The sequence below is a fragment of the Epinephelus moara genome, chromosome 11 (genome assembly GCF_006386435.1).
Source record: "Epinephelus moara isolate mb chromosome 11, YSFRI_EMoa_1.0, whole genome shotgun sequence".
NCBI classification, from domain to species: domain Eukaryota; kingdom Metazoa; phylum Chordata; class Actinopteri; order Perciformes; family Serranidae; genus Epinephelus; species Epinephelus moara.
Window position 1 is genome coordinate 25,377,011 of NC_065516.1, and position 13,263 is coordinate 25,390,273.

The following is a 13,263-nucleotide window of genomic DNA, read 5'->3' on the forward strand; positions in this document are numbered from 1 at the left end:
CTGAATGGTTTTTTTTTAAAGATGAGCACCCATTTTGTTTGTTTGCTTGTAAATGCTGCTGTGAGAACATGAACAACTCTAGGCAATTATACGACTTTGTAACAAAATTAGTCCCTGATATGGGCCAAAGCAAACGAACTCCAGGTCCGAAAGCACTCTTAGTCTTTACAAAAAGGTCCATCTCTGTAGGGATCCTTTCCATAACATTGTCATACACCTACAATTACAACCTGAGCCTGTCACTGGCACAAAACGCACTTTTAATGGACGTAAATTGCAATCCAGGTGCTCCAAAAAACATCGGCTGTCCCTCTACAGACTTCATTAATGATATACTAACATGAATAAAAGTAAACCTACATTACTATTATATGATATGTAATTGACTTTTATCTACAAGGCAAATTTAAACAGACAATTTAATTAATGTAATAGGTATTTCAAAGCACTTTTGCAGTACCATGACTTGTAGCTGGTCAATTATGAAGGAGAGAATCTTTGCAGTGTCAGCGCTGTGTGCTAAATACTGACCAAAAGTTTGTTCAATGTCAATGTCAATTCATTTTCTGGGTATTTAAGAAAATCCAATTGACCTTCTTCATTGTGAAATTCCTACTAATACAAGCAGAGATTCCTGAGCAGGGCAGTATAAAACATTTTTAGCAGCGTCTCAGTCTCATTCTGTTCTCTCAGTCAGTCTAATACAGCATGGCAGGGGATGAGAGGTCTGCCACAATGAGAGAACTATATAAAACCATGGAGAGTCAAGGAGATCCTGTCTGCTTTAATGGGGTGTTTCAGCTTGCTGACAGAGGCTCATACCACACTAAGCCTGCACTGGCTGGTTTATTGGGCTAACACAAACTGACAGAACACCTGGTTGCAGATGCTTGTGTAAAGATGGATTACATGCACTACCACCTGGTGCACGCTGTGCATGTGTGTGTGTGAGAGCTGACGGAAAAAAAAAAAAAAACAGCGGACAGCTCTTGGAGAGATGCTTCTGTTTCATTTCAAAACACCACCTGAGCCTTAATCCCTCAGTGCAGAGTGCTAATTCACCATGGGATGCTCAAATACTCTTGGTGAGGTACAGGACACAATCCATCAGCAAGTGGAACTTCTTTGAACTTGAGTACAAAATATTTGAACCACATGAGTCACCGTCTCGGAGCAGAAAATCTTTTTCATCTTCTTCATTTCATTCAAATAAAGACAAGCTCAAAGAAGGCGTCTTTCAAGATAGTCTATATCTTTATTTCCTACCACAACCGCACCTAATACCTAATTCCACTCATTGACTAAAGATTTATACAATTTGAACAATTTTCTCAAGAAAAAGAACAGAGAAAAACAAAAATAAAACTCTTTCAAACTTAAATTAACATAGGAAATCGTTCCTTCTTGGCAAGATAAATTTCTTTCTTTCATTCCTGGAAACCTGAACGTTAGTGTTGCAACAACTGACACTTGAGTGTAAGGGGATGGGTGCTTAAGGAGAAGGGTGGTGTGTCTGTGTGTGCATCAAAATATGTATAATTTCTAGGGAAATGGCGATCTGGATTTTTGGGAGCTGATACAGTTTTCTGATATGCAACGAGCAATACCTGCAGTCTTGAACTATCCTTGTACACTGACAAACTTGTTTCTATGGAATGTTTTTGCACGGCAATGACCTTGTTGCCTTCATCTGACAGTTAAGAGCCTCACTTTTGTTTCTGAGCCACTTCTCTGCGATGCTTTGTTCAACATTGTGATGTTCAGGCTAATGCTAATGCTAACACAAAGCGTCCTGCAGCTGCTTCACAGTATCTTTCAGATTTGCATGACACTGTCGGCTATATTTTACGCCTGGTTAACTCCGGCAGGAAGCAGATGAAATTGAATTCCATGCAACTCAAATGCGACAGAAAATCCTGAAATCTAAGCAATGAGGCACTAATGGGAGATTTTATTTTCCTGTGAAGCATATTCAGGTTGCATTCAAACTTGCCAGCGAAGGACAGACCTTATTACAGGCATAAATGGAGAGTAGATCAGTGAGACTCCTCTCTGATAAATACAAGGTACGAACACTGACACAGGAGGAAGCTTGTGCAGAAGCTAAATAGATATTGCTGTGGCCCAAAAGCTTAATTAGCTAGCCATCTTGAGTTATAACACTAACGACATGCATCAAGTAGCTATTTATGACAGCCATAATTACAGGGAAATGGGTCATGTTTTGCATCTAATTGGTTCTCCTTACTTGGCATCTATAATATTGAAATGGCCGAATGGAATGCTTGTCAAAGTTGCCGCTAAAATTTGGTTAATGCTGTCATTTAATTGGCTACTCTAACTCTCTCTGGTCCATGCTGTATCCGTGCAATTTGGCAACACCCTCAGTGGTGATACACACACCAAATTGACTTTCGCAATTTAGAAGCTGCTCTCTGGGTTTCTTTTTGGTTTGTGGTGAAGATGTGAAAGTGGCGTCCACCTCATGATTTGTCGATTGGTTCTTTTGGTCTGTGAAGATCGTAGGTAGAAGGCTGGAGCTGAGGCTCATCACTGCGAGGTGATTGGTTGGTTAGTTGGCCTGATTGATAGGTTGCTGTGATTGGCTGGTTGCTGTGATTGGTCGGCACATTGCTGGGGGTGAGAGTTCCCCCCACCAGACTCAGATCTGAGATGACTCCTTTATTGTTTAATCCTGGAATGACAGCCATTTTAGAAGCCCATCCACTCATTTATACCACTTAAGACTATACAAATGTCAAAATAATCCCTCTTAAGGAGAAGATACAAAAGTGCAGAAGTAATAGTGCCACATTAAAGCAGCGGCGGTGTAGAGAGCGGGACTTCTACAATGGCTGTCTTTGCATTAGGGTATCTGCTGCTGATAAATTTCTCAGAAGTGTAATGCAACAAGCTATGAAAAACTACTCTGATTATTTCGAGGAGATCTGTGCCTGGTGGGGAAACGTCTTCATCCTATGTGTTCCATTGGGAAGGCCGGCTGGTGGAGTTAGCGTCGCCGTTCGTAGCCTGCTGCCTAGTTCACTTGCGTGGCTGCTGGATGTGGTGTTTGATGTGCTGGTTGGTGGGCGGCTTGGGGACACAAGGCTGGGGCTTCTGATGAGCCACCTGGGCGGCTGCAGGGGTGAAGTCCTTATCACCCTGGACAGAACACAGTCAGTCAACAGTCTTTAAGGGCAAAATAATGAACCACATTCAAAGCAAAGACACTGGAGCTTACAGCCTGAGCTGCAAAATGAGTTCATGCACAGTTTTCCTGCTAAAATTTGGTGCCAAGTCAACTTGGCATTTCGAAACATACACAACACCAGCGTGCCTAGTAGAGATAAAATGGAAAAGAACAAGTGCTCAATTCTGACAGAGTCTTTATTCTTGATGGCCAATATGAAATGCTTTTATGTCATACAAAGCTGTGTCATTTCGGAGTTTATAAGCATTTTACCATCACAAGGAGCGCACAGTTAGAACAGCTGGTGATTCCGCAGGTGTAACTGCACATGAAGCATGAACCATCTTGGTGGTAGTGCTCAAACCATGAGGGAAAACATTTGTCTTATATCGCCTTCTTCTCATATTTGCCATCTGGGAAAATAATGATTGAAGCTAAAATTTCAGATGGCACCACCTATAAGCTCTGCTGTATCTGCTTGGAACAAACCACTGCAACATACGGTACAGCAAATATCCATCCAACTGATGTTAGCTCTTAAACAGTAAGATATTGATGTGATTTTTAGCGGGAAGAGGCTCATTATTAAAAACATCAGTGCAAAGGACATCACAATGGTGGGACCAAATCAGTCACTACGTTTAAATAACATTAGAGAAAATTGATTTATTGTGGTAGTCTGAATACATGTAAACAGGTTAGTCCGACTGAAATCGTACTAAATAGAATTTCTCAAAGTCTAACACACTCTGATAATGCGATTGGGAGCCGAATTCCTCCTGCATGTATACAGTCAATTGGACCCAAACTGACCTAGGTACTCTACGCATCCTCCTCAGTTTCCTCCCCGGGCTTTGACCCAGAAGTCGAATAGCATTAAATACGTAACAGAAGCAGAAGCTGGTCACAACATGGCGAAATCTACATCCAGGGCTGGGCAGTTTTGGACGGATGAAATGTACAGTGCTGTCAAGTTGTCCACCATGGTACCATTTTGCCGCTAGCTACTCGTAGCTAACTTGTTTGTCGATTGTTTGGTCTGTGTAATAGGTAAACTGTAAAAAAGGTCCAATACTAACAAGCTGAAAGGGCATATCGCCACCTATCATAGTGGAATTGGACACACTTCTATCAACAAATTGATTCCCCTCCAGTGCTTGTATACTTGGACAAGGACAGTAGTCCAAATACATGGCCTGGTCAAGTTGAACTACGGTTTTAGCTCGACTGTGCATCTACTGGATCCCCTCAGGGGTGTGTTCTTTCTCCTCTTTTATTTCGTTTATACACAGATGAATGTCAGAGTAATCCCACATCAAGATTTGATCTTAAGTACGCGGACGTAAGCGTTCTTCATGGATCAGAGCACGATCATGGCCCAGTACCGGATGAACTTTTTAATTGCCCTCCACATTAATGTGTCTAAGACCAATGAGACATTTATTGATTTTCGAAGGAAGCCCTTTCTTCCTGCTCCTCGTGTGATCGAGGGTGCTGGCGGCAGCAGTGCAGCAGGATAAGTATTTGGGCACTGTCTTAGATGTCAAGTTCAATTTTGATGTGAACACTCACAGCATCTGTAAGAAGGCAAACCAACGTCTATTCTTTTTGAGGAAGCTGAGGAGTTTCGATGTAAATAGGACAATAATGAAACTGCTTTTATTGAGTCCGTTCTTTCTTACAACATGGTCTGGTGGTTTGGTAATCTGAGCCTTAAAATCAAGAACAAGTTGGAAAGAGTGGTCAAGTTGTGCTGTAAGATCACTGGTGTTACTTTTAACAATCTACAGCATCTGTATGAAGAAAGAGTCACCTCAAAAGCTCAGACTCACAACATCCCCTCCATGTTGAGTTTCAGAGGTTTCCATCAGAGCAGAGGTTTTGCCTCCCTAAATGTAGCACTAAGCGTTAAAGATCGTCCTTTGTCCCATCTGCTGTCGCTTATCTTAACCAGCAGTGACCACCAATGTCCATGATTTACTCCTGACAGTGTGTGATACTGGATTATGTGTGTTATGTATTGTACTGTCTGTTTTGTTGTAATCATGACTACTGTCTGTATCCTAAACTGCCCCTCGGAGACGATAAAGTTTTACCTAACCTAACCTAACCTAACCTAACCTAACCTAACCTCAACGTACTTATTGTTTTGCAAGTCACAAATAAGTCTCAAGTCTTTGCACTCACGTCCCAAGTCAAGACGGGCAAGTCCTGAGTCAAGTCCCAAGTCCTAAACTGTGAGTTCAGGAGCAAATCATAATGCACTTTTCACGAACTATAATGGCATTTTAACAACAGAACAATAACAATAAAGTCATCATCAATGTTTTTTCTTTAAATCTATTTATTTCTTAAAACAAGTTTGTTGGAAGTTATTGTGTCTCCATCTGTAATTTTTTTTGACATACTGCATTTTGCTTTGTGTGAACCACAATTATCTTTGGTTCCTAAAGTCAGGAGAACAGGAGCCAGAGCCTTCAGCTATCAGGCTCCTGTTCTGTGGAACCATCTTCCTGTTTCAGTCCGGGAGGCAGACACCATCTCCACATGTAAGACTCGACTTAAGACTGTCCTTTTTGATAAAGCTTATAGTTAGGGCTGGCTCAGGCTTGTTTTGGACCAGCCCCTAGTTAGGCTGACATAAGCCTAGTCTGCTGGGGGACCTCCTATGATACACTGAGCCTCTTCTCTCTCTCTCTCTCTATTACTGCATATCACTAACTCGGCTATACTACATGTCATTGACTCGGCTTCTTCTCCGGAGCCTTTGTGCTCCACTGTCTCGCAGGTTCCCTCGTATCACAGCTGTGCCTGGATCGTGTGTCGTGGTTGCGCTGCTGTCATGGTCCTGCCTGATGTCTCCTACTGCTGCTGATATTATCAGTCATACTTCTACTGTTATTATACACACGATTATCATTGTCACATACATATACTATCATGGCAAGTCTTCCTTGATTTTGTCAAGTTGAGTCTGAAGTCATCAATTTTCCGACTCCTGCCCAAGTTGTGACTGGAGTTCACACAATAACTGTGTTAAAGTGCTTATGTTATATAACGTTTTATAGTTTGTTTCAATGCTGGCACTTAGTACGCACTCTTTCTGCCCGCCTTTTAAACCCTTTCTCTCTGATAATCATAATAACAATGAGGAAATCCCCAAAATGAAGGGTAAAGTATGGAGCACTCATCTGTCCCACTCATGTGCTCTGCAACCTCAATCTCTTATTCCAAGAAAAACGCCCATAAACAGCCGCTCGCTTCTAAATCGTATCAAAGCAGGAATTTGATCATTCACAGGGGAATGCAGAATTTTAATCAGAATTACTACAAGCATGACTCGATTTCTCTCCCTTCTTTCTTTTTTTATCATCACCTGCCAGCAGTCTTTTCTTTCTTCCTCAATGTTTCTCTATTTTCTCACACCTGTTCCTTGCTGGTTTGTATCAGACTGTCATTTGTTCCCCGTCTTAATTTTTCCCCCTACACATTAGTTGAAGTGGATGGATGAGATTTATAGCTATAGCACTGCACACAAACATATAACACACAATGTAAATTACACTGCCGCTTCATGATGAGGTGGATAAACACTGAAGGTTTTAATCTTTTCATCTAAAATACTGGATTTTAGTATTTAGTTAAGTGGGTCTTTTGCTGAGGCTGTCCAGGTGTTGCCATATGTGGATGTTACAACTCCGTCATAAACATAATAACCCAACATATGGCTCCCTCATATTCAGATTTCGAAGGATGTCCATGAGGATAAAGTTATATAACCAATTCAATCAACGCTCTCTCCACACACACAAACACACATACACACACACTGCCTGTCTGTCTGTCTGAACCTCTTTCTGAACTTTACTCGCCCACCCCATCCTTCCCTGACCCCAATCCGCTCTGTATGTGTACTTTGGTTTTGTACTGTATGTGAGGCTGTGCACTAACTCTCCTGTATGTGTGTGTTTGTGTGTAGGTGGGCACAAAACATTTACAGTGTGTGTGTGTCTCTTTCATTTAAAGCCAATTCCATGACTAACTGCACGGGATGTGGATGGATTTGACCTCCAATTGCCCTTCTTCGCTCTTTTGAGGTTTAAAGCTTCTCTCTCCTCTATCTCTGTCCTTCTGAAGCGGAGGTAGGGAGGCAATGCAACAAATTAACTGTATTATTGCACCACACTGTGAATAGAAGTCGTAGTGATTGGCAAGGCGCGCTTCCAGCCTCCTTTTTTACCACTGTTGTACACAGCTAATATATCCATTTCTAGATGATATTTGCAACTTTTATTTTCCCAATCAATCTTTTTTAATCAAAATAAAATATTTTTTTTAATGAAAACATGTTCAAATAGAAGAAACCTTATAATCTGGAAGGATTTGAATACTCTTTTTTTTTTTACAGTACTTAAAGGACACCTTTTCCTTATTATCTGTCACATATATGATGTCACGAGAGTGCAGAGACGCCAACATACGCAAGACCCAGAAGAATTGACCACTCAGAGCAGACTGGGCTTTGTCGGGAGGGAGGCTTAAAAAGAGAGACGCTAAAACGGAGGGTGAATACAAGTGTTCCACCACAGATAATTTGAACTGAATGAGCATAACAGGTCTTCTTTAATTTCTCATTGCAAATTAACATTTTAAGATATTTTTAGAGAGTGAAAAAAGACGGTCTAAGATTACTGATTTCTTTCCATGCTTTTTTCCTGATAATTTATTCTTAAGAAAACTGTGTCTCTCAATAGGCATTTATGCGTATATGCAGTATGCTGACACGTTAAGGTGTATTTTCAAAAATGTATTTATTTCTTCTTGGATTTCATGAATATAACTCATTCATTCATTCATTCATTTTCTGTTACCACTTATCCTGTTAGGGGTCACGGGGGGCTGGAGCCTATCCCAGCTGACATTGGACGAGAGGCAGGGTACACCCTGGACAGGGCGCCAGACTATCACAGGGGTGACACATAGAGACAGACAACCATTCACACTCACATTCACACCTACAGGCAATTTAGAGTCACCAATTAACCTGCATGTCTTTGGACTGTGGGAGGAAGCTGGAGTACCCAGGGGTGTGTGTGTGTGTGTGTGTGTGTGTGTCAGAATAAGAATTTTTGGTGAGATCGGACCTCAGCAGGCAGAAGGACATGCGGTCTGACCCAGAAAACCTAACGCCAAGCAAGAGCAAAAAATACATGCATCACCTGAACTTATTCTTTTTCTTTAGAGTTTCTACTTCAGCTAGTTTCTAACTTTAGATGTCCACCTCTGGTACCTTGGGCCGAATAATTTTTACAATACAAAACCCCCCCTGAGAATCCCACTCTGTCATTCAAAGAGAAAGCAAAGATAGAAAATNACACACACACACACACACACACACACACACACACACACACACACACACACACACACACACACACACACACACACACACGCTGAAGTGTTTCACTTAGCTGCTAAAAGGCTTTTCTGAGGCTTTGTGCAGTGCTAGCCTCTGGGTTTGATGGCAGTGATAGGGGCCGAATGGGAAGGCTAGAGGAGGATCGGGGGATAAATGGGATGCCTGCCACCTTGCTGATATCACTGCAATCTTCCGCAAACAGTCTGACACGCACGCAAACACGCACATGGCTGGGAACTCAAGGACACTTTTTACACAGACACACACACACAAACACACCTATGTATGCTCTAACACAACATCACAAGGCATGCAGTCAAAAACAAACACAGCTTTTCACAGACTTTAACCCACTTTTCAAAGTGGCAGGTCAAGGCTGTTGAAGCTTACACAATCACACACACATACAGGAGGTCGACACACTTAAAGCAACACCTCCAGTGTGTACTATAATGTGATCTAACATTTCTGCAATAGAATGGCCGACTACTTTTTGTTGAGACTGTGTCAGAGAGGTGTTGCTTGGACTCTATGGTCATTATTTATGCTGCAATTTATGATTGATTTATTTGTGGTGTATTGAGCTGCATCATTTAGTGTAACCAATTTAATATAATGACAGGGACATACAATATATACAGGGTGTTCCCTGGGTTTTTTTCTAGACCAAGGTGGCAAAGGCCTGTGGCGGGGGGCATCTTGACAGCTGTACTTTTAGATACGATCCCCCCTCTATTAAATATGAAAGGAGCCCCCCCACATGCTTGAGCTTTACACTGCTGACTTGTATAATCAGAACAGACATGTCCTGTGATTTTCAGCCTTATATAACTATATTTACCCTGTACAGCAGGCACATCCTGACAGCTGAGAATATTACTGTCAGGTACTGTCCCCCCTGTATTAAATACAAAAGGAGGCTGAAAATCACAGGACATGTCTGTTCTGATGATACAAGTCAGTGGTCCTGAAATGTGTGTTTCTCTTCTATAATACACATTCTACATCTCAGAAGTGACGTCTTTCCACATACGGGCTTCCTTCGCCTCTCAAACAGGGCAGAGCTCCGTGGGAAACAGTGGGAGAGACACAGCCCGAGGGGGAACCGGGATCTGACAGCAGATCCGTGGAGCTGTGCGTCGGACCAAAAAACAAGCGCATCGCACAGAATGCGCTCCGCTACGGCATCGCTTTGGGTTGTGAGCGCGCATGACGTGCGTCTACATTGAAAGTAATGGGTTTGTGTACGGAAAAGACGCTACATCTGAACGCCCCCCATGCACACACACACACGCTTTAACCAAGGTGGCGGCCAAAATCACCCAGGTGGACCGCCTTTGTCTTAGATAGGCAGGGAAAACCCTGATATATAACAAATTTTGAGGGCGTGAACATTATGTATTTTTACAGACAATTTTCATTCAAAGGGTGTCAATATTTGGGCGGACATTTTTCAATTGTATAGTAACATATGACATGGGTTCTTCATCTACATCTTGAAGAGATCCCGTACACTCTGTCTAACTCCCTCACGCCTGACTCGTGCGTGCAACGTCACCAGGGAGTCCACACACTCCCACCATGGACTGTTCTCCCTGCTGGCCTCTGGCAAGAGGTACCACAGCATCAGGAGCAGAACAGTCAGGTTTTGCAATAGCTTCATCCCCCAAGCCATCAGACTTTTGAACTCCATAAGATGATTATCCTCTTACACACCACCAACTACACTGAACCCAGTCAATAACCCCCTTCTCACACTCTCACTGATCTCTAGTCTGAGCTCCATGGAACTGTATTAGTTTATGCATTTTTTTTATTTATGCATTTTTATATCCATCATTTGCACTAGCAGTTTGGCTACTGATGTTTAGTTTGAGCCATATTTTATTCAGAGAATGGAATTTTGACGGTGTGGAATTGAATGATGATAAAGTCTATCTATCTATCTATCTATCTTCCATCTATCCATCCATCCATCCATCCATCCATCCATCCATCCAAAATCTGAGGACCCTTTATTGAATATATCAAAAGCATCATGAGTCAGGCTGACTAACCACATTAGACTGCTTCTTTGCATCTGCTGTACACTGTGATTCAATCTGCCAGGACGCTAGGTCTCCGTTGGACCTTCCTGACCACCCAAGGCCTTTACTTCAAGGATGCTATCTTTCAGCCTCAACCTTCCTGTGCACTACCTACTCATGGTTTGACCTGGCATATAATTGTACTTTCTTTCCTTTACCTGGCAGTGTGTCATCCTTTATCTTATAATTCCTTATCAATATTGTTATTATTACTACTAATATTATTTACTTATTTTTAATTCATTTGTTTTCATCATTGTCTTTTTTTCCATCCTGTATTTCTTATGTCCGTGTTTGTGTGTTGTTAGAATGTTAAAAAACTGGTGTCAATATTTCTCTTTTTTAAATCTTTCAGGCTGGGTTTATAAGAAGTTTTGAGACTTTGCACTGATGTGTTTTGTGGTTGAAGAGGTATTTCACTGCTGGATAGATGGTCTATTCATAACTCATAAATGGGCTGTCTAGTAGAAACACACACAAGGCGATTTTGAAACTAGTGCTGTATAACCAGAGAGCACAGAGGAAAGAGGTAGAAACCCTGCAACTACCAGAATGCACTGTACTGCACTGCACTGGACCAATAAACGCTCCTGCTGGTCGATGACGTAATGTGAGCATGGTTGTTTTGACACAGGACACAATATGGCGGCCCACTGGTAACCGAGATATCTCGATCCGCTTCTATACTCTGTGTCCGTAGTGGCGGGCAGGGCGGGCATATGAAAATGCGAAAACACAATGTAGTTTGAGCCAGCGAAAATCCAAAGGATGATCTTGGCGCTGAGATGAAGGGACCACATACTACCCTAATTGTTATGATACGAAGCTGGCATGCATAACATTGGCTTATACATTTAGAAAAAGAAGGTTATTAACAAACAAACTATAAATCAAACTCACAGCATTATCTTTAATTACAGATATCTGATCACTGATCCTATCCCGTCTTTACTTCATCACATTTTCTCCCCTGGTATTCTCTTTATTTTCTCCTCCTCCCTCTGTTCTGCCTCGTTATTCCTGTTCTCTAATGTTCTATATCAGCACTAAGCCTCTACCTCTCCCTCTAGAGCTCATGTCCCAGATATAAACCACCTCATCATGCTTGTTTCAACACTACTGGTGGTCTGTGTGTGTGTGTGTGTGTGTGTGTGTGTCTTACCTTTGTCACCACTCCAGACACAATCATGGGGGCCCTTGGTGGACTAAAACGGAGAACAAAAGAAAAGAGGAAGAAATAATTAATTGAAAATTAACTGTAGAATTCAAAACAATACACAATTCAGTGAGCAGAGTGTGTCCAGTGCTTTAATCTGTATAATTTAGTCATAGTATATGTGCAGGCCAACGATGCAGCGCACTGTATGGCAACGTGTACAGAAGTTTACCAATCTGGCTCCTTCAAAACCTCCAACAGTGACGCTGTGCAAAAATTCAAACATTCCCAGTTGTCAAAACACATAACACCCACAGTCTTACTCTCTCTGGCCACACACACACACACACGCACACACACACACACACCGGATGGACCTGCCAGCAGCTTAAATAGCTCCCATTCATCCTGGCCAAACACTGGGGCTCACAGCTTCTGGATGGAAAGCATGAGAGGAGAGCAGGAGGGAGGTGGGAGAAAGCTGAGGCTATGAGAGGAAAAGAGAGTTAAAGAGGAGGATGATGATAAAGGAAGGGATTTGGGAAGGAGGAAAAAGAAGTGGAAAGCAGGCGGACGAGTGGGTAAAAGGCAGGTCAGGGCAGATAGAGGAGGGGAAGGAGTGGCGAGAGGCGAGAGGGCAGGGAGGACAGGGGAGCGAAATACCTATATAATAATAGACTGTTGGAGGAGAGAAGGATGGAGGAGAGAGGGAGGCGAGCACTCACTCAGACATAGAGAAAACGAAGGGATGGAGGCAGAGAAAAAGATGAGGAGGAGGAATGCGGAACCCGAGGTAAGTATCGACCTTGACATGACAAACGAGCGCCGTCTAATTTTACGGCGTCGTCACCCCCCGGCAAAAGAGTACAGTTGTGGTAGCCACCTTCAAAACTCCACTCAAAGACATTAGCTATAGCAGCAGGCATGTCCCAGCTTATGGCGTACCTCATTAACAGGATAAATATGTTGGAAGGATGAAAAGTTTCTCACACAGGCTACAAACTGCTGCCTCAGCAGCGAGAATCGGCGCACTCGGGAAAACACACCATTTGAAACATCTGCTGCTTCCTTATTTATTTTATGATCCAACTTTTTTAATTACGATCAATTAACAGTTGTGGGTTTCCAACACATCTGGCTAACCTCCGTCTCTGCAATCAACATCTTGGCTCTCAATAACCTCCTGCTACTTATCTTAATGAGAGTATTTACACCTTGCTTTTAAATTAATGTTTGGATTTGCTGAATTTTTACTGATTATTTCCTCGCTAGCCACTTGTCATAATGTGGGGTTGAGAGGCTCTCAATTAACTAGAATATGGCTTATTAGAGCCGCAAGTGTTCCTCATTCAAGTGAATGCTCTGCTAGCTGTGAGCTGGCTTTGCTAGCTTTCTTTTTTTTTTTTTTTTT

The 13,263-nt window shown here is 42.3% G+C and overlaps 1 protein-coding gene across 1 annotated transcript in view; it reads right to left on the reverse strand.

Moving 5' to 3' along the window:
- Positions 1-1,232: 1,232 nt before the first annotated feature.
- dap (death-associated protein) overlaps positions 1,233-13,263 on the reverse strand; it is a 24,327-nt gene continuing 12,296 nt past the window's right edge. The window contains exons 3-4 of the mRNA XM_050057279.1: positions 11,859-11,901; positions 1,233-3,162 (exon numbers count right to left, since the gene is read on the reverse strand). Coding sequence (XP_049913236.1) covers positions 3,043-3,162; positions 11,859-11,901 — 163 coding nt within the window. The 3' untranslated portion in view covers positions 1,233-3,042. The remainder of the gene's footprint in view (positions 3,163-11,858; positions 11,902-13,263) is intronic.